Consider the following 20487-nt stretch of genomic DNA (forward strand, 5'->3'; position numbering starts at 1 on the left):
ACCAGGGGACACCCGGGGATGCTTGAGGACACTCGGGAGACACCCGGGGATACCCGAGGAACATCGGGGGACACTCAGAGACACTCGGGAGACGCTGGGGGATACCCGGAGACACTCGGGGACACCCGGGGACACTCGGGGGATACCAGGGGACACCCGGGGCACACCGGGGGAATACTGGGGGACACCCAAGAACACTCGGGGGACACCCGGGGGATACTCGAGGACACTCGGGGGATACCGGGGGACACTGCGGGGACACCTGGGGACACTGGGGGACACCCGGGGATACCTGGGGACACTCGGGGGATATCGGGGGATACTGGGGGACACCCGGAGGACACTGGGGGGATACGGGGGGGACACACAGGGGATACTCAGGGAACACCGGGTGATGCTTGGAGACACTCGGGGGACAACGGGGGATACCGGTGGACACTTGGGGGACACCGGGTGACAGCGGGTGACCCTGGTGACCCCAGGTGATACTGGGTGACCCTGGGTGACCCTGGTGACACCGGGTGTCCCCACAGACCCTGTACACGTACCCCGAGAACTGGCGGGCGTTCAAGGCGCTGATCGCGGCTCAGTACTCAGGGGACACTGGGTGACCCCGGGTGACACTGGGTGACCCTGGGTGACCCCGGGTGGCACTGGGTGACCCTGGTGACACTGGGTGACCCCTGGTGACCCTGGTGACACTGGGTGTCCCCACAGACCCTGTACACGTACCCCGAGAACTGGCGGGCGTTCAAGGCGCTGATCGCGGCTCAGTACTCGGGGGACACTGGGTGACACCTGGTGACAGCGGGTGACACCGGGTGACAATGGGTGACACTGGGTGACACCGGGTGACAATGGGTGACACTGGGTGACCCTGGTGACACTGGGTGACCCCGGGTGACCCTGGGTGACACTGGGTGACCCCTGGTGACACTGGGTGTCCCCACAGACCCTGTACACGTACCCCGAGAACTGGCGGGCGTTCAAGGCGCTGATCGCGGCTCAGTACTCGGGGGACACCGGGTGACACCGGGTGACACTGGGTGACCCTGGGTGACACCGGGTGACCCTGGTGACACTGGGTGTCCCCACAGACCCTGTACACGTACCCCGAGAACTGGCGGGCGTTCAAGGCGCTGATCGCGGCTCAGTACTCGGGGGACACTGGGTGACACTGGGTGACCCTGGGTGACCCCGGGTGACACTGGGTGACCCTGGTGACACTGGTGGCAGTGTCCCCACAGACCCTGTACACGTACCCCGAGAACTGGCGGGCGTTCAAGGCGCTGATCGCGGCTCAGTACTCGGGGGACACTGGGTGACACCTGGTGACACTGGGTGACACCGGGAGACACTGGGTGACACCGAGTGACACTGGGTGACCCTGGTGACACTGGGTGTCCCCACAGACCCTGTACACGTACCCCGAGAACTGGCGGGCGTTCAAGGCGCTGATCGCGGCTCAGTACTCGGGCGCGCGGCTCCGGGTGCTCTCCGGGCCCCCCCACTTCCACTTCGGCCACACCAACCGCAGCCCCCAGTTCCTGCAGAAATTCCCCCTGGGAAAGGTGGGTGCTGACTCCGGGATTCGGGATTTGGGGGTTCTGATTTTGGGGTTTGGGGGTCCTGACACCGGGATTTGGGGGTCCTGAGACCGGGATTTGGGGTTCAGGGGATTTGGGGTTTGAGGTTCCATCCCAAAAATTGGGGATTTTGGGGGGTTCAGCCCCTGCAGTTCCTGCAGAAATTCCCGCTGGGAAAGGTGGGTGCTGACACCGGGGTTTGGGGGTCCTGATCCCGGGATTTGGGGGTCCTGAGACCGGGATTTGGGGTCTACAGAACTTGGGGGTTTGAGGTTTTACCCCAAAATCCCAAAAATTGGGGATTTGGGGGGTTCAGCCCCCGCAGTTCCTGCAGAAATTCCCGCTGGGAAAGGTGGGTGCTGACTCCGGGATTCGGGATTTGGGGGTTCTGATTTTGGGATTTGGGGTTCAGGGGATTGGGGGTTTGAGGTTTCACCCCAAAATCCCAAAAATTTGGGGATTTGGGGGTTTGAATCCTGAAATTCCTGGTGGGAAAGGGGGGTCCTGAGCCCGGGATTTGGGATTTGGGGGTCCTGAGACCGGGATTTGGGATTTGGGGTTCCTGATCCCAGGATTTGGGGTCCCTGATCCCCACATTTGGGATTTGGGCTCCGCAGAATTTGGGGTTTTGGGGTTCAGGGGATTTGGGGTTTGAGGTTTCACCCCAAAATCCCAAAAATTGGGGATTTGGGAGGTTCAGACCCCGCAGTTCCTGCAGAAATTCCCGCTGGGAAAGGTGGGTGCGGACACCGGGATTCGGGATTTGGGGTCCTGAGACCGGGATTTGGGGTTCAGGGGATTTGGGGTTTGAGGTTTCACCCCAAAATCCCAAAAATTTGGGGGTTTGAATCCTGAAATTCCTGGTGGGAAAGGTGGGTGCTGAGCCCAGGATTTGGGATTTGGGGTCCTGACACCGGGATTTGGGGTTTGGGGTTCCTGATCCCGGATTTGGGGTCCCTCATCCTGGATTTGGGGTCCCTGATCCCCACATTTGGGATTTGGGGTTCCTGATCCCAGGATTTGGGGTCCCTGATCCCAGGATTTGGGGTCCCTGATCCTGGGATTTGGGGTTCCTGAGCCCGGGATTTGGGATTTGGGGGTCCTCATCCCGGGATTTGGGGTTCCTGATCCCCACATTTGGGATTTGGGCTCTGCAGAATTTGGGGTTTTGGGGTTCAGGGGATTTGGGGTTTGAGGTTCCACCCCAAAAATTGGGGGTTTGGGAGGTTCAGCCCCTGCAGTTCCTGCAGAAATTCCCGCTGGGAAAGGTGGGTGCAGATTCCAGGATTTGGGATTTGGGGTCCTGATCCCGGGATTTGGGGTTCAGGGAATTGGGGGTTTGAGGTTTCACCCCAAAATCCCAAAAATTTGGGGGTTTGGGGGGTTTGAATCCTGAAATTCCCGGTGGGAAAGGGGGGTCCTGAGCCCGGGATTTGGGATTTGGGGTCCCTGAACCCCACATTTGGGATTTGGGGTCCCTGATCCCGGATTTGGGGTCCCTGATCCCGGATTTGGGATTTGGGGTCCCTGATCCCAGGATTTGGGGTCCCTGATCCCCACATTTGGGATTTGGGGTCCCTGATCCTGGGATTTGGGGTTTGGGGTCCCTGATCCCGGGATTTGGGGTTTGGGGTCCCTGATCCCCACATTTGGGATTTGGGGTCCCTGATCCTGGGATTTGATGTTTGGGGTCCCTGATCCCCACATTTGGGATTTGGGGTCCCTGATCCCGGATTTGGGATTTGGGGTCCCTGATCCCGAATTTGGGGTCCCTGATCCCCACATTTGGGATTTGGGGTTCCTGATCCCGGGATTTGGGGTTCCTGATCCCCACATTTGGGATTTGGGGTTCCTGATCCCGGGATTTGGGGTCCCTGATCCCCACATTTGGGATTTGGGGTCCCTGATCCCGGATTTGGGGTCCCTGATCCCGGATTTGGGGTTTGGGGTTCCTGATCCCGGATTTGGGGTCCCTGATCCTCACATTTGGGATTTGGGGTCCCTGATCCCGGATTTGGGGTCCCTGATCCCCACATTTGGGATTTGGGGTTCCTGATCCCGGGATTTGGGGTTCCTGATCCCCACATTTGGGATTTGGGGTCCCTGATCCTGGGATTTGGGGTCCCTGATCCCGGATTTGGGATTTGGGTTCCCTGATCCCAGGATTTGGGGTCCCTGATCCCGAATTTGGGGTCCCTGATCCCCACATTTGGGATTTGGGTTCCCTGATCCCAGGATTTGGGGTCCCTGATCCCCCCATTTGGGATTTGGGGTCCCTGATCCCTGGATTTGGGATTTGGGGTCCCTGATCCCAGGATTTGGGGTCCCTGATCCCAGGATTTGGGGTCCCTGATCCTCACATTTGGGATTTGGGGTCCCTGATCCCGAATTTGGGGTCCCTGATCCCCACATTTGGGATTTGGGGTCCCTGATCCCCCCATTTGGGATTTGGGGTCCCTGATCCCCACATTTGGGGTTTGGGGTCCCTGATCCCGGGATTTGGGATTTGGGGTCCCTGATCCTGGGATTTGGGGTTTGGGGTCCCTGATCCCGGATTTGGGGTCCCTGATCCCCACATTTGGGATTTGGGGTCCCTGATCCTCACATTTGGGGTTTGGGGTCCCTGATCCCGGATTTGGGGTCCCTGATCCCCACATTTGGGATTTGGGGTCCCTGATCCCGGATTTGGGGTCCCTGATCCCCACATTTGGGGTTTGGGGTCCCTGATCCCGGATTTGGGGTCCCTGATCCCCACATTTGGGATTTGGGGTCCCTGATCCCGGATTTGGGGTCCCTGATCCCCACATTTGGGGTTTGGGGTCCCTGATCCCGGATTTGGGGTCCCTGATCCCCACATTTGGGATTTGGGGTCCCTGATCCCCCCATTTGGGGTTCCTGATCCCCCCATTTGGGATTTGGGGTCCCTGATCCCGGGATTTGGATTTGGGCTCTGCAGAATTCGGGATTTGGGGTTCAGGGGATTTGGGGTTTGAGGTTTTACCCCAAAATCCCAAAAATTGGGGATTTGGGAAGATCTGAACCCCAAAATTTGGGATTTGGGGTTCCAGAGGGTTTGGGGTTCTCCCCGTGGTGCCCCAAAATCCGGGAATGTCGGGGGGATCCCGGATTTGGGGCATTTTGGGGCATTTTGGGGGAATTTGAGGTTTTTGAGGGGGGATTTGGGGTTTTGGGGTGGGAATTGAAAGTTTGGAGTTTTTGGGGTGTGAATTTAAAGGATTTGGGGTGAAAATTCAAGGTTTTGGGGTGCAAATTGAAAGGTTTTGGGGTTTTTGGGGTGAGAATTGAAAGGTTTTTGAGGTGAAAATTTAAAGTTTTGGGATTTTGGGGTGAGAATTTAAAGGATTTGGGAGCTTTAGGGTGGGAATTTAAAATTTTGGGGTTTTTGGGGTGAGAATTGAAAGGTTTTTGGGGTGAAAATTGAAAGGTTTTGGGGTTTTTGGGGTGGGAATTGAAAGGTTTTTGGGGTGAAAATTGAAAGTTTTGGGGGTTTTGGTGTGGGAATTGAAAGTTTTGGGGTTTTTGGGGTAAGAATTTAAAGGTTTTGGTGGCTTTAGGGTGAGAATTTAAAATTTTGAGGTTTTTGGGGTGAGAATTTAAAGATTTTTGGGGTGAAAATTTAAAGTTTTGGGGTTTTGGGGTGCAAATTTAAAGGTTTTGGGGTGGGAATTTAAAATTTTGGGGGGTTGGGGTGGGAATTTAAAGATTTTTGGGGTAAAAATTTGAAGTTTTGGGGTGCAAATTGAAAGGTTTTGGTGTTTTTGGGGTGGAAATTTAAAGGTTTTTGGGGGTGGGAATTTAAAATTTGGAGTTTTTTTGGGGTGGAAATTTAAAAGTTCGATGGTTTTTGGGTGGGAATTCAAAGGTTTTGGGTTTTTGGGGTGCAAATTGAAAGGTTTTGGGGTGGGAATTTAAGATTTTGGGGTTTTGGGGTGGGAATTTGAAGGTTTTTGGGGTTTTTGGGTTGGGAATTGAAAGTTTTTTGGGGGTGGGAATTGAAAATTTGGAGTTTTTTTGGGGTGGAAATTTAAAAGTTCGATGGTTTTTGGGTGGGAATTCAAAGGTTTTGGGGTGGGAATTGAAAGTTTTCGGGCTGTTTTTGGTGTTTTTTGGTGTTTTTAGGCTGTTTTTGGTGTTTTTGGGATGTTTTTGGTGTTTTTCAGTGTTTTTAGGCTGTTTTTGGGGTGGTTTTGGGGTGTTTTTAGGCTGTTTTTGGGGTGTTTATTGTGTTTTTAGGCTGTTTTCGGGGTGTTTTTGGGGTGTTTTCGGGGTGTTTTAGGGGTGTTTTAAGGCTGTTTTTGGGTGTTTTTAGGCTGTTTTTGGGTGTTTTTAGGCTGTTTTTGGTGTTTTTAGGCTGTTCTCGGTGGTTTTCGGGTGTTTTTAGGCTGTTTTTGGTGTTTTTAGGCTGTTCTCGGTGGTTTCGGGGTGTTTTTAGGCTGTTTTTGGTGGTTTTGGGTGTTTTTAGGCTGTTTTCGGGGTGTTTTTGGGTGTTTTTAGGCTGTTTTCGGGGTGTTTTTGGGTGTTTTTAGGCTGTTTTCGGGGTGTTTTTAGGCTGTTTTTCGTGTTTTTAGGCTGTTTTTAGGCTGTTTTTGGTGTTTTTGGCTGTTTTTAGGCTGTTTTTGGGTGTTTTTAGGCTATTTTTGGTGGTTTTGGGGTGTTTTTAGGCTGTTTTTGGGGTGTTTTTGGGGTGTTTTCGGGGTGTTTTTAGGCTGTTTTCGGGGTGTTTTTGGGTGTTTTTAGGCTGTTTTTGGTGTTTTTGGGGTGTTTTTGGTGGTTTTGGGGTGTTTTTAGGCTGTTTTTGGGTGTTTTTAGCCTGTTTTCGGTGTTTTTGGGCTGTTTTTGGGCTGTTTTTGGGCTGTTTTCGGTGTTTTTAGCTGTTTTCGGTGGTTCCAGGCTCTCACCCCTCCTTTCCCGGTGCAGGTTCCGGCCTTCGAGGGCGATGACGGATTCTGCGTCTTCGAGAGCAACGCCATCGCCTACTACGGTGCGTTAATTAGCATAATTGGGCCCTTAATTAGCTCTAATTAACCCTGGGGTCCATTTCTCCGGGCTAATTAACACCCCTGGGTTAATGAGTTAACCCTTCGCTGCCCTCAGCCAGCCTTGGACAGCTCCTGAGCAAATCTCCCTCCTCCTTAACGAGTTCCTCCCCTAATTAATGGTTCTTCTGGTTAATTAATTATTCTCCTGGCTAATTAATTAGTCTCCTGGGTTATTAATTAATCTCCTGGGTTATTAATTAACCCCTCAGTGAGCACGGAGGAGCTGCGGGGCAGCACCAACATCAATCCCCCCTTCACTTCCTTTACTATTTACTGTGTCTGTTATCTAATTAATTAATCCCTTACCTAATTAACGACCCTCCTGGCTAATTAATGACCCTCCTGGCTAATTAAGGATGCTCCTGATTAAGGAATTAACCCTTTCCTGCCCTCAGTGAGCACGGAGGAGCTGCGGGGCAGCACCAACATCAATCCCCCCTTCACTTCCTTTTCTCTTTACCCTATCTGTTACCTAATTAACGATTCTCCTGGCTAATTAACGATTCTCCTGGCTAATTAATGATTCTCCTGGCTAATTAACGATTCTCCTGGCTAATTAATGATTCTCCTGGCTAATTGACAAGGCTCCTGATTAAGGAATTAACCCTTTCCTGCCCGCAGTGAGCACGGAGGAGCTCCAACATCAATCCCCCCTTCACTTCCTTTACTGCTTACCATGTCTGTTATCTGATTAATGAATCCCTTACCTAATTAATGACCCTCCTGGCTAATTAACGACCCTCCTGATTAAGAAATTAACCCTTTCCTGTCCGCAGTGAGCACGGAGGAGCTGCGGGGCAGCACCAACATCAATCCCCCCTTCACTTCCTTTATTCCTTACTGTGTCCCTTACCTAATTAATGAATCTCTTACCTAATTAATGACCCCCCTGGCTAATTAACGAGGCTCCTGGCTAATGAATTAACCCCTTCCTGTCCCCAGTGAGCACGGAGGAGCTGCGGGGCAGCACCAACATCAATCCCCCCTTGGCGATCATTGCTTAATGAACTCCTTTACTCATTACCGTGTCTGTTACCTAATTAACGATGCTCCTGGCTAATTAATGACCCTCCTGGCTAATTAAGGACCCTCCTGATTAAGGAATTAACCCCTTCCTGTCCGCAGTGAGCACGGAGGAGCTGTGGGGCAGCACCAACATCAATCCCCCCTTGGCTGAATGTCCCTTAATGAGATCCTTTACTCATTACCGTATCTCTTACCTAATTAACGGGTCCCTTACCTAATTAATGAGCCTCCTGGCTAATTAAGGACGCTCCTGGCTAATGAATTAACCCCTTGCTGCCCGCAGTGAGCACGGAGGAGCTCCAACATCAATCCCCTGTAATTTGGTATCTTGTCCCTTAATGAACTCCTTTACTCATTACCGTGTCTCTTACCTAATTAATGAATCCTTTACCTAATTAATGACCCTCCTGACTAATTAATGACCCTCCTGATTAAGGAATTAACCCCTTCCTGTCCGCAGTGAGCACGGAGGAGCTGCGGGGCAGCACCAACATCAATCCCCCCTTGGCTGAATGTCCCTTAACGAGATCCTTTAGCTTTTACCATGTCTCTTACCTAATTAACGATGCTCCTGGCTAATTAAGGACCCTCCTGGCTAATGAATTAACCCTTTCCTGCCCGCAGTGAGCACGGAGGAGCTGCGGGGCAGCACCAACACCCCTTAGTTATCATCCCTTAACGAGTTCCGTTGCTCCTTACCGTGTCTGTTACCTGATTAATGAATCCTTTACCTAATTAACGATGCTCCTGGCTAATTAACGAGGCTCCTGGCTAATGAATTAACCCCTTCCTGCCCGCAGTGAGCACGGAGGAGCTGCGGGGCAGCACCAACATCAATCCCCCCTTCACTTCCTTTGCTCCTTACCGTGTCCCTTACCTAATTAACGATTCTCCTGGCTAATTAACGACCCTCCTGGTTAATTAACGAGGCTCCTGATTAATGAATTAACCCCTTCCTGCCCGCAGTGAGCACGGAGGAGCTCCAACATCAATCCCCCCTTCACTTCCTTTACTCCTTACCGTGTCTCTTATCTAATTAACGATTCCATTTCCTAATTAACGATGCTCCTGGCTAATTAATGACCCTCCTGGCTAATGAATTAACCCCTTCCAGTGAGCACGGAGGAGCTGTGGGGCAGCACCAACATCAATCCCCCCTTGGCTGAATGTCCCTTACCGTGTCTGTTACCTAATTAACGATTCTCCTGGCTAATTAACGACCCTCCTGGCTAATTAAGGACCCTGTTGATTAATGAATTAACCCCTTGCTGCCCTCAGTGAGCACGGAGGAGCTGCGGGGCAGCACCAACATCAATCCCCCCTTAGCGATCATTGCTTAATGAACTCCTTTACTCATTACCGTGTCTCTTACTTAATTAATGACCCTCCTGGCTAATTAATGACCCTGTTGATTAATGAATTAACCCTTTCCTGCCCTCAGTGAGCACAGAGGAGCTGCGGGGCAGCACCAACATCAATCCCCCCTTGGCTGAATGTCCCTTACCGTGTCTGTTACCTAATTAACGATTCCCCTGGTTAATTAACGACCCTCCTGGCTAATTAAGGACCCCCCTGGCTAATTAATGACCCTCCTGATTAAGGAATTAACCCCTTCCTGCCCGCAGTGAGCACGGAGGAGCTGCGGGGCAGCACCAACATCAATCCCCCCTTCACTTCCTTTGCTCCTTACCGTGTCCCTTACCTAATTAACGATTCTCCTGGCTAATTAACGACCCTCCTGGTTAATTAACGAGGCTCCTGATTAAGGAATTAACCCTTTCCTGCCCGCAGTGAGCACGGAGGAGCTGCGGGGCAGCACCAACATCAATCCCCCCTTCACTTCCTTTACTCCTTACCGTGTCTCTTACCTAATTAACGATTCCCTTACCTAATTAACGATGCTCCTGGCTAATTAAGGACCCTCCTGGCTAATTAATGACCCTCCTGGCTAATTAACGAGGCTCCTGATTAATGAATTAACCCCTTCCTGCCCTCAGTGAGCACGGAGGAGCTGCGGGGCAGCACCAACATCAATCCCCCCTTCACTTCCTTTACTCCTTACCCTGTCTGTTACCTAATTAATGACTCTCATACCTAATTAACGACCCTCCTGGCTAATTAAGGACCCTCCTGGCTAATGAATTAACCCCTTGCTGCCCGCAGTGAGCACGGAGGAGCTGCGGGGCAGCACCCCCGAGGCGGCGGCGGCCGTGCTGCAGTGGGTGAATTTCGCTGACAGTGACGTGGTGCCCCCGGCCAGCACCTGGGTGTTCCCCACGCTGGGGATCCTGCACTACAACAAACAGGTGGGGATGCGGGAATGCCGGGAATTTCGGGAATTCCGGGAATGCTGGGGGGCTGGGGGAGGGGTTGGGGGAGGGGTTTGGGGGTTTGAAGGGAGATTTTGGGAGGTTTTCGTGGGAATTTTGGGAGATTTTTTGGGTTTTTAGGGAAAAATTTGGGAGATTTTTGGGATTTTAAGGAGAATTTTGGGGGGTTTTTTGGTGTTTTGGGAGATTTTTTTGGGGTTTTTGGGGGAATTTTGGGGGAATTTTGGGAGATTTTTTGGCTTTTTTGGGAAAATTTGGGAGATTTTTGGCATTTTAAGGAAAATTTTGGGAGTTTTTTTTGTGTTTTGGGGGATTTTTTTGGGAATTTTGGGGGAATTTTGGGGGAATTTTGGGAGATTTTTGGGTTTTTAGGGAAATTTTTGGGAGATTTTTGGCTTTTGGGGGAATTTTGGGAATTTTTTGGGGTTTTGGGGTTTTTTTTTGGAATTTTGGGAGAATTTTTGGCTTTTTAGGGGAAAATTTGGGAGATTTTTGGGATTTTAAAGAGAATTTTGGGAGTATTTTTTGGCTTTTTTGGGGGAATTTTGGGAATTTGGGAATTCTGGGAAGGGATTTGGGATTTTAAGGGAGATTTTGGGACTTTTTTGGCATTTTAAGGAGAATTTTGGGGGTTTTTTTTTGCTTTTTTGGGGAATTTTGGGAATTTTGGGAATTCTGGGGGGCCGGGGGGTCCTGGGGAGGGGTTGGGGGAGGGGCTCGGGGGTTTGAGGGGAGATTTGGGGAGGTTTTTTGGGGTTTTTAGGGGAAAATTTGGGAGATTTTTGGCATTTTAAGGAGAATTTTGGGAATTTTTTGGGGTTTTGGGGGCTTTTTTTTGAATTTTGTGGGAATTTTGGGAGATTTTTGGGATTTTAGGGGAAAATTTGGGAGATTTTTGGCATTTTAAGGAGAATTTTGGGGGATTTTTTTAGCTTTTGGGGGAATTTTGGGAATTCTGGGGGTCCTGGGGATGCTGGGGAGGGGTTGGGGGGTTTTAAGGGAGATTTTGGGAGGGTTTTTGGGGTTTTTAGGGGAAAATTTGGGAGATTTTTGGCATTTTAAGGAGAATTTTGGGGGAATTTTTTGTGTTTTGGGAGATTTTTTTGGGAATTTTGGGGGAATTTTGGGAGATTTTTTGGGTTTTTAGGGGAAAATTTGGGAGTTTTTTTGACTTTTGGGAGAATTTTGGGAATTCTGGGGGTCCTGGGAATTCTGGGGAGGGGTTGGGGGGTTTTAGGGGAGATTTTGGGAGGTTTTTTGGGTTTTTGGGGGAATTTTGGGAGATTTTTGGCATTTTAAGGAGAATTTTGGGGGATTTTTTTGGCTTTTTTGGGGAATTTTGGGAATTTTGGGAATTCCGGGAATGCTGGGGGGCCTGGGGGGGTTTGAGGGGAGATTTTGGGAGGGTTTATGGGGTTTTTAGGGGAAAATTTGGGAGATTTTTGGCATTTTAAGGAGAATTTTGGGGGATTTTTTTGGGTTTTTGGGGGAATTTTGGGAATTTTTTTGGTTTTTAGGAAAAATTTTGGGAGATTTTTTGGCTTTTGGGGGAGTTTTGGGAATTCTGGGGAGGGGTTGGGGGGTTTGAAGGGAGATTTTGGGAGATTTTTTGGCTTTTTAGGGGAAAATTTGGGAGGTTTTTGGCTTTTTAAGGGGAATTTTGGGGGAATTTTGGGAAGGGGTTTGGGATTTTAAGGGAGATTTTGGGAGATTTTTTTGAATTTTGTGGGAATTTTGGGAGGTTTTTGGGGTTTTTAGGGAAAAATTTGGAAGATTTTTGGCATTTTAAGGAGAATTTTGGGGGAATTTTTTGGGTTTTTGGGGAGTTTTGGGAATTTTGGGAATTCTGGGGATGCTGGGGAGGGGTTTGGGGGTTTGAAGGGAGATTTTGGGAGGGTTTTTGGGGGAAAATTTGGGAGGTTTTTGGGATTTTAAGGAGAATTTTGGGAGGTTTTTTGGTGTTTTGGGAGATTTTTTTTGGGTTTTTGGGGAGTTTTGGGAATTTTGGGAATTCTGGGAATGCTGGGGGGCCGGTGGGGGTTTGAGGGGAGATTTTGGGAGGTTTTTTGGGTTTTTAGGGAAAAATTTGGGAGGTTTTTGGCATTTTAAGGAGAATTTTGGGGGATTTTTTGGGGGTTTTGGGAGTTTTTTTTGGGTTTTTGGGGGAATTTTGGGGGAATTTTGGGGGAATTTTGGGAGATTTTTTGGGTTTTTAGGAAAAATTTTGGGAGATTTTTTGGCTTTTGGGGAATTTCGGGAATGCTGGGGGTCCTGGGGATGCTGGGGAGGGGTTGGGGGGGTTTGAAGGGAGATTTTGGGAGGTTTTTTGGGGTTTTGGGAGATATTTTGGGGGTTTTTGGGGAAATTTTGGGAGGTTTTTGGGATTTTAAGGAGAATTTTGGGAGATTTTTTGGCTTTTGGGGAATTTTGGGAATTTTGGGGAGGGATTTGGGGGTTTTAAGGGAGATTTTGGGAGGTTTTTTGGGTTTTGGGAGATTTTTTGGGGGTTTTTGTGGGAATTTTGGGAGATTTTTGGCATTTTAAGGAGAATTTTGGGGGATTTTTTTGGCTTTTTTGGGGAATTTTGGGAATTTTGGGAATTCTGGGGAGGAGTTTAGGGGTTTGAAGGGAGATTTTGGGAGATTTTTTGGGTTTTTAGGGAAAAATTTGGGAGATTTTTGGCATTTTAAGGAGAATTTTGGGAGATTTTTTGGTATTTTGGGGAAAAATTGAAGTTTGGGGGGATTTGGGGTTTTTTGGGGGATCTCAGGGTGGTTTTGGGGGGATTTGGGGATCTCAGGGTGGATTTTGGGGATTTTGGGGATCTCAGGGTGGTTTTTGGGGTTTTTGGGGGGATCTCAGGGTGGTTTTTGGGGGGTTTTGGGGTTTTTTGGGGATTCTGGGGTGGTTTTTAGGGGGATTTGGGTTTTTTTGGGGATCTCAATGTGGGTTTTTGGGGATTTTTGGGGATCTCAGGGTGGTTTTTGGGGTTTTTTGGGGATCTTGGGGTGGATTTTGGGGATCTCAGGGTGGTTTTTGGGTTTTTGGGGGGTTTTTTGGGGATCTTGGGGTGGTTTTCAGGGGGATTTGGGTTTTTTTTGGGGATCTGAGGGTGGGATTTGGGGTTTTTTGGGGATCTTGGGGTGGGTTTTGGGGATCTCAAGGTGGTTTTTTGGGGGTCTCAAGGTGGAATTTGAGGTTTCTGGGAGATCTCAGGGTGGTTTTTGGGGATCTCAGGGTAATTTTTAGGGTTTTTGGGGATCTCAGGGTGGTTTTGGGGATCTCAGGGTAATTTTTAGGGTTTTTGGGGATCTCAGGGTGGTTTTTAGGGGGATTTGGGTTTTTTGGGGGGATCTCAGGGTGGGATTTGGGTTGTTTTGGGATCTCAGGGTGGTTTTTGGGGGGTTTTGGGGTTTTTTGGGGATTCTGGGGTGGTTTTGGGGGGATTTGGGTTTTTTTGGGGATCTCAATGTGGGTTTTTGGGGTTTTTTGGGGATCTTGGGGTGGATTTTGGGGATCTCAGGGTGGTTTTTGGGTTTTTGGGGTTTTTTGGGGATCTTGGGGTGGTTTTCAGGGGGATTTGGGGTTTTTTGGGGATCTCAAGGTGGGTTTGGGTTTTTTGGGAGATCTCAGGGTGGTTTTTGGGGATCTCAGGGTAATTTTTAGGGTTTTTGGGGATCTCAGGGTGGTTTTTGTGGTTTTTTTGGGGATCTCAGGGTGGTTTTTAGGGGGATTTGGGTTTTTTGGGGGGATCTCAGGGTGGGATTTGGGTTGTTTTGGGATCTCAGGGTGGTTTTGGGGGGTATTTGGGGATTTTTGGGGATCTTGGGGTGGTCTTTAGGGGGGATTTGGGTTTTTTTGGGGATCTTGGTGGTTTTTAGGGGGATTTGGGTTTTTTTGGGGATCTCAGGGTGGTTTTTGGGGGGTTTGGGGGTTTTTTGGGGATTCTGGGGTGGTTTTTAGGGGGATTTGGGTTTTTTGGGGGGATCTTGGGGTGGTTTTGGGGTTTTTTTGGGTTTTTTGGGGCTCTCAGGATGGGTTTTGGGTTTTTTGAGGATCTTGGGGTGGTTTTTACGGGGATTTGGGGATTTTTGGGGATCTCAAGGTGGGTTTTTGATGTTTTTGGGGATCTCAGGGTGGTTTTTGGGGTTTTTTGGGGATTCTGGGGTGAATTTTAGGGGGATTTGGGTTTTTTGGGGCTCTCAGGATGGTTTTTGGGGTTTTTTGGGGATCTTGGGGTGGTTTTTAGGGGGATTTGGGTTTTTTTGGGGATCTCAGGGTGGTTTTTGGGGATTTTTGGGGATCTCAGGGTGGTTTTTGGGGTTTTTTGGGGATTCTGGGGTGAATTTTAGGGGGATTTGGGTTTTTTGGGGCTCTCAGGATGGTTTTTGGGGTTTTTTGGGGATCTTGGGGTGGTTTTTGGGGATCTCAGGGTGGGATTTGGGTTTTTTGGGGATCTCAAGGTGGGTTTTTGGATTTTTGGGGTTTTTTGGGGATCTTGGGGTGGTTTTTAGGGAGATTTGGGGTTTTTTGGGGATCTCAGGGTGGTTTTGGGGGGATCTCAGGGTGTTTTTGGGGATTTTGGGGATGTCAGGGTGGTTTTTGGGGATCTCAGGGTGGGTTTTGGGGATTTTTTTGGGGGGATCTCAGGGTGGTTTTGGGTTTTTTGGGGGTCTCAAGGTGGAATTTGAGGTTTTTGGGGCTCTCAGGGTGGTTTTTGGGGATTTTTGGGGATCTCAGGGTGGTTTTTTGTGTTATTTTGGGGATCTCAAGGTGGTTTTGGGTTTTTTGGGGATCTCAGGATGGGTTTTGGGTTTTTTGGGGGCTCTCAGGGTGGTTTTTTTGGGTTTTTGGGGTTTTTTGGGGATCTTGGGGTGGTTTTTAGGGGGATTTGGGTTTTTTGGGGGGATCTCAGGGTGGTTTTTGGGGTTTTTGGGGATCTCAGTGTGGCTTTGGGGTTTTTGGGGATCTCAGGGTGGTTTTTGGGGGTATTTGGGGATTTTTGGGGATCTTGGGGTGGTCTTTAGGGGGATTTGGGTTTTTTTTGGGGATCTCAGGGTGGTTTTTGGGGATTTTGGGGTTTTTTGGGGATCTCAGGGTGGTTTTGGGTTTTTTTGGGGGATCTCAGGGTGGTTTTGGGTTTTTTTGGGGATCTCAGGGTCATTTTGGGGGGATTTTTGGGGGATTTCAGGGTGGTTTTTGGTGATTTTTTGGGGTTTTGGGGATCTCAGGGTGGATTTGGGTTTTTTGAGGGATCTCGTGGTTTTTTTGGGTTTTTTTGGGGATCTCAGGGTGGTTTTTGGGGATCTCAGGGTGGTTTTGGGGGGATTTCAGGGTGTTTTTGGGGATTTGGGGATCTCAGGGTGGTTTTGGGTTTTTTGGGGGATCTCAGGGTGGATTTGGGGGGATCTCAGGGTGTTTTTGGTGATTTTGGGGATCTCAGGGTGTTTTTGGTGATTTTGGGGATCTCAGGGTGGTTTTGGTGATTTTGGGGATCTCAGGGTGGTTTTGGGGAGATTTCAGGGTGTTTTTGGTGTTTTTGGGGATCTCAGGGTGGTTTTTGGGGATCTCAGGGTGTTTTTTTGGGGATTTCAGGGTGTTTTTGGTGATTTTGGGGATCTCAGGGTGGTTTTGGGGGGATCTCAAGGTGTTTTTGGTGATTTTGGGGATCTCAGGGTGGTTTTTTGGGGTTTTTTGGGGATCTCAGGGTGTTTTTGGTGATTTTGGGGATCTCAGGGTGGTTTTGGGGATTTCAGGGTGGATTTGGGGGATTTCAGGGTGTTTTTGGTGATTTTGGGGATCTCAGGGTGGATTTGGGTTGTTTTGGGGATCTCAGGGTGGTTTTTGGGGATCTCTGGGTGGTTTTGGGGGGATCTCAGGGTGTTTTTGGGGATTTTGGGGATCTCAGGGTGGTTTTTTGGGGTTTTTTGGGGATCTCAGGTTGGTTTTGGGGGGATTTCAGGGTGGTTTTGGTGATTTTGGGGATCTCAGGGTGGTTTTTGGGGATCTCAGGGTGGTTTTGGGGGGATTTCAGGGTGGTTTTGGTGATTTTGGGGATTTCAGGGTGTTTTTGGTGATTTTGGGGATTTCAGGGTGGTTTTTGGTGTTTTTGGGGATCTCAGGGTGGTTTTGGGGTTTTTTTGGGGATCTCAGGGTGGGTTTTGGGGATCTCAGGGTGGTTTTGGGGGGATCTCAAGGTGTTTTTGGTGATTTTGGGGATCTCAGGGTGGTTTTGGGGGGATTTGGGGTTTTTTTGGGAGATCTCAGGGTGGTTTTTGGTGTTTTTTTGGGGATTTTGGGGATCTCAGGGTGGTTTTGGGGGGATCTCAGGGTGGTTTTTGGTGTTTTTTTGGTGATTTTGGGGATCTCAGGGTGGTTTTTGGGGATTTTGGGGATTTTGGGGATCTCAGGGTGGTTTTTGGGGTCCCCTCTCACCCCTGTCCCCCCCAGGCCACCGAGGTGGCGAAGGAGGAGGTTCGGAGGGTCCTGGGGGTCCTGGACGGGCACCTGAGAACCAGAACCTTCCTTGTGGGGGAGAGAGTGAGCCTGGCTGACATCAGCCTGGTGTGCGCCCTGCTCTGGCTCTACAAACAGGTACCAGGGTCTGGGGGGATTTGGGGGGATTTGGGGGTGTTTGGGAATTTTTGGAATTTTTTTGGGATTTTTTTGGGATTTTTTTGGGATTTTTTGGGATTTTTTGGGATTTTTTTGGGGTTTTTGGGGGGATTTTTTGGGGATTTTTTTGGGAATTATTTTGGGTTTTTTTGGGGATTTTTTGGGATTTTTTGGGGAATTTTGGGGGGATTTTTGGGGGGATTTTTTGGGTTTTTTGGGGGATTTTTTGGGATTTTTTGGGGAATTTTTTGGGATTTTTTTGGGGATTTTTTGGTGTATTTTTGGGGATTCTTTGGGGGGGGTTTTTTGGGATTTTTTTTGGGATTTTTTTTTTATTTTTTGGGGTTTTTTCAGGGTTTTTTTGGGATTTTTTGGGGAATTTTTTGGGGGTTTTTTTGGGGGATTTTTTTGTGTTTTTGGAGGTTTTTTTGGGGGGATTTTTGGGGTTTTTGGGGTGTTCCAGGAGGGTGAGCCTGGCTGACATCAGCCTGGTGTGCGCCCTGCTCTGGCTCTACAAACAGGTACCAGGGTCTGGGGGGATTTGGGGGGATTTGGAGGGATTTGGGGGTGTTTGGGAATTTTTTTGGAATTTTTTTGGATTTTTTGGGGGTTTTTTGGGATTTTTTTGGGAATTTTTTAAGGTTTTTTGGGGAATTTTTTGGGGTTTTTTGGGGAATTTTTTTTGGGTTTTTTTGGGTTTTTTGGGGAATTTTTTGGGATTTTTTTTGGATTTTTTGTGGATTTTAGGGGGAATTTTTTGAGATTTTTTTGGGAATTTTTTGGGATTATTTTTTTGATTTTTTGGTGTATTTTTGGGGATTTTTTGGGATTTTTGGGGGATTTTTTGGGGGATTTTTTGGGATTTTTGGGGGATTTTTTGGGGAATTTTTGGGAATTTTTTTTGGATTTTTTGGTGTATTTTTGGGAAATTTTTTGGGATTTTTTTTTTATTTTTTGGGGGATTTTTGGGGATTTTTTGGGTTTTTTTGGGATTATTTGGGGGGATTTTTGGGGGAATTTTTTGGGGGTTTTTTTGGGGGTTTTTTTGGGGATTTTTTTGTGTTTTTGGAGGTTTTTTTGGGGGGATTTTTGGGGTTTTTGGGGTGTTCCAGGAGGGTGAGCCTGGCTGACATCAGCCTGGTGTGCGCCCTGCTCTGGCTCTACAAACAGGTACCAGGGTCTGGGGGGATTTGGGGGGATTTGGGGGGTTTGGGGGGAGTTTGGGGTGTTTGGGAATTTTTTTGGATTTTTTTCGGGATTTTTGGGGGATTATTTGGAATTTTTTTTGGATTTTTTGGGGATTTTTTGGGATTTTTTGGGGAATTTTTTGGGATTTTTTTGGGAATTTTTTGGGATTTTTTTTTGGATTTTTTGGTGTATTTTTGGGGATTTTTTGGGGATTTTTTGGGGAATTTTTGGGGATTTTTTTTTGATTTTTTGGTGTATTTTTGGGGATTTTTTGGGATTTTTTTGGGATTTTTGGGGGGTTTTTTTTGGGATTTTTTGGGATTTTTTTGGGAATTATTTTAGGTTTTTTTGGGGATTTTTTTGGGGTTTTTGGGGTTTTTTTGGGGTTTTTTGGGGATTTTTTGGGATTTTTTGGGGAATTTGTTGGGATTTTTTTGGGAATTTTTTGGGATTTTTTTTTTGATTTTTTGGTGTATTTTGGGGGATTTTTTGGGGGATTTTTTGGGATTTTTTTGGGATTTTTGGGGGAATTTTTGGGGATTTTTTTTGGATTTTTTGGTGTATTTTTGGGATTTTTTGGGGATTTTTTGGGGGATTTTTTGGGGTTTTTTTGGGATTTATGGGGGGATTTTTTGGGATTTTTTGGGGATATTTTGGGGAATTTTTTTGGGTTTTTTGGGGAATTTTTTTGGGTTTTTTGGGGAATTTTTTTGGGATTTTTTGGGGATTTTTTGGGGTTTTTTGGGGGTTTTTGGGTTTTTTTGGGGTGTTCCAGGAGGGTGAGCCTGGCTGACATCAGCCTGGTGTGCGCCCTGCTCTGCCTCTACAAACAGGTACCGGGCTTGGGGGGATTTGGGGAGATTTGGGGCTTTTGGGGGGGATTTGGGGGGATTTGGGATTTTTTTGGAATTTTTTGGGGGTTTTTTGGGATTTTTTGGGATTTTTTGGGGAATTTTTGGGGATTTTTTTTGGATTTTTTGTGGATTTTTGGGGGAATTTTTTGAGATTTTTTTGGGAATTTTTTGGGATTATTTTTTTGATTTTTTGGTGTATTTTTGGGGATTTTTTGGGATTTTTGGGGGATTTTTTGGGGAATTTTTGGGAATTTTTTTTTGATTTTTTGGTGTATTTTTGGGGAATTTTTTGGGATTTTTTTTTTATTTTTTGGGGGATTTTTGGGGATTTTTTGGGTTTTTTTGGGATTATTTGGGGGGATTTTTTGGGGAATTTTTTTTTGGGTTTTTTGGGGATTTTTGGGGGTTTTTGGAGGTTTTTTTGGGGATTTTTTGGGGTTTTTGGGGTGTTCCAGGAGGGTGAGCCTGGCTGACATCAGCCTGGTGTGCGCCCTGCTCTGCCTCTACAAACAGGTACCGGGGTTTGGGGGGAATTTGGGGGGATTTGGGGCTTTTTGGGGGGATTTGGGAGTATTTGGGATTTTTTTGGAAATTTTTTGGGATTTTTTTGGGGTTTTTTTGTGATTTTGTTTTGGATTTTTTGGGGAATTTTGGGGGGATTTTTTTTGGATTTTTTTAGGGGTTTTTTGGGGGATTTTTGGGATTTTTTTGGGAATTTTTGGGGATTTTTTTTGGATTTTTTGGTGTATTTTTGGGGATTTTTTGGGATTTTTTTGGGATTTTTGGGGGGATATTTTTGGGATTTTTTTGGGAATTATTTTGCGTTTTTTTGGGGATTTTTTGGGATTTTTTGGGGAATTTTGGGGGGATTTTTTGGGTTTTTTGGGGGATTTTTTGGGATTTTTTGGGGAATTTTTTGGGATTTTTTTGGGGATTTTTTGGTGTATTTTTTGGGGAATTTTTGGGGATTTTTTTTGATTTTTTGGTGTATTTTTGGGGATTTTTTGGGATTTTTTTGGGATTTTTTGGGATTTTTTGGGATTTTTTTGGGAATTATTTTGGGTTTTTTGGGGATTTTTGGGATTTTTTGGAGTTTTTTTGGGTTTTTTTGGGGAATTTTTTGGGGGTTTTTGGGGATTTTTGGGGGAATTTTTGGGGGATTTTTTTGGATTTTGGGGGTTTTTTGGGAATTTTTGGGGGATTTTTTGGGATTTTGGGGGGGTTTTTTGGGGGGATTTTTTGGGATTTTTTTTGGTTTTTGGGGGGATTTTTCTGGTTTTTTTGGGATTTTTTTAAGATTTTTTTGGGGATTTTTGGGAATTTTTTGGGATTTTTTGGGGAATTTTTTTTGTGTTTTTTTGGGGTTTTTTGGTGGTTTTGGGGGTTTTTGGGGGGTTTTTTGGGGGTTTTTTGGGAATTTTTTGGGTTATTTTATGGTTTTTTGAGGGGTTTTTGGGAATTTTTTGGGTGTTTTTGGGTCCCAGCTGTATTTTTGGGGTGTTTCTGGATGTTTTAGGGTGACTCAGCTGTGTTTTTGGGGTGTTTTTGGGTCCCAGCTGTGTTTTTGGGATGTTTTTGGATGTTCTGGGGTGACTCAGGTGTGTTTTCGGGATGTTTTTGGGTCCCAGCTGTATTTTTGGGATGTTTTCGGGTGGTTTTGGGGTGACTCAGGTGCATTTTTGGGGTGTTTTTGGATGTTTTGGGGTGACTCAGGTGCGTTTTTGGGTCCCAGCTGTATTTTTGGGATGTTTTGGGATGTTTTAGGGTGACTCAGGTGTGTTTTTGGGATGTTTTGGGGTCCCAGCTGTATTTTTGGAATGTTTTCCGG

The 20487-nt window shown here is 47.4% G+C and overlaps 1 protein-coding gene across 4 annotated transcripts in view; it reads left to right on the plus strand.

Moving 5' to 3' along the window:
* Window positions 1–20487, plus strand: part of EEF1G (eukaryotic translation elongation factor 1 gamma) — a 55053-nt gene that overhangs the window by 1148 nt on the left and 33418 nt on the right. For all 4 annotated transcript variants that reach the window (XR_015281383.1, XM_086871135.1, XM_086871136.1 and 1 more), the window contains exons 2-5: window positions 1413–1571; window positions 6525–6588; window positions 9836–9978; window positions 16453–16596. Coding sequence is in view for 3 of the 4 variants with exons in the window: in XM_086871135.1 (XP_086727261.1) it covers window positions 1413–1571; window positions 6525–6588; window positions 9836–9978; window positions 16453–16596 (510 nt within the window). In the remaining variant the exon portion in view is untranslated. The remainder of the gene's footprint in view (window positions 1–1412; window positions 1572–6524; window positions 6589–9835; window positions 9979–16452; window positions 16597–20487) is intronic.

The sequence above is a fragment of the Cyanistes caeruleus genome, chromosome 34, assembly GCF_971803275.1.
Source record: "Cyanistes caeruleus chromosome 34, bCyaCae1.hap1.1, whole genome shotgun sequence".
Taxonomy (NCBI): Eukaryota; Metazoa; Chordata; class Aves; order Passeriformes; family Paridae; genus Cyanistes; species Cyanistes caeruleus.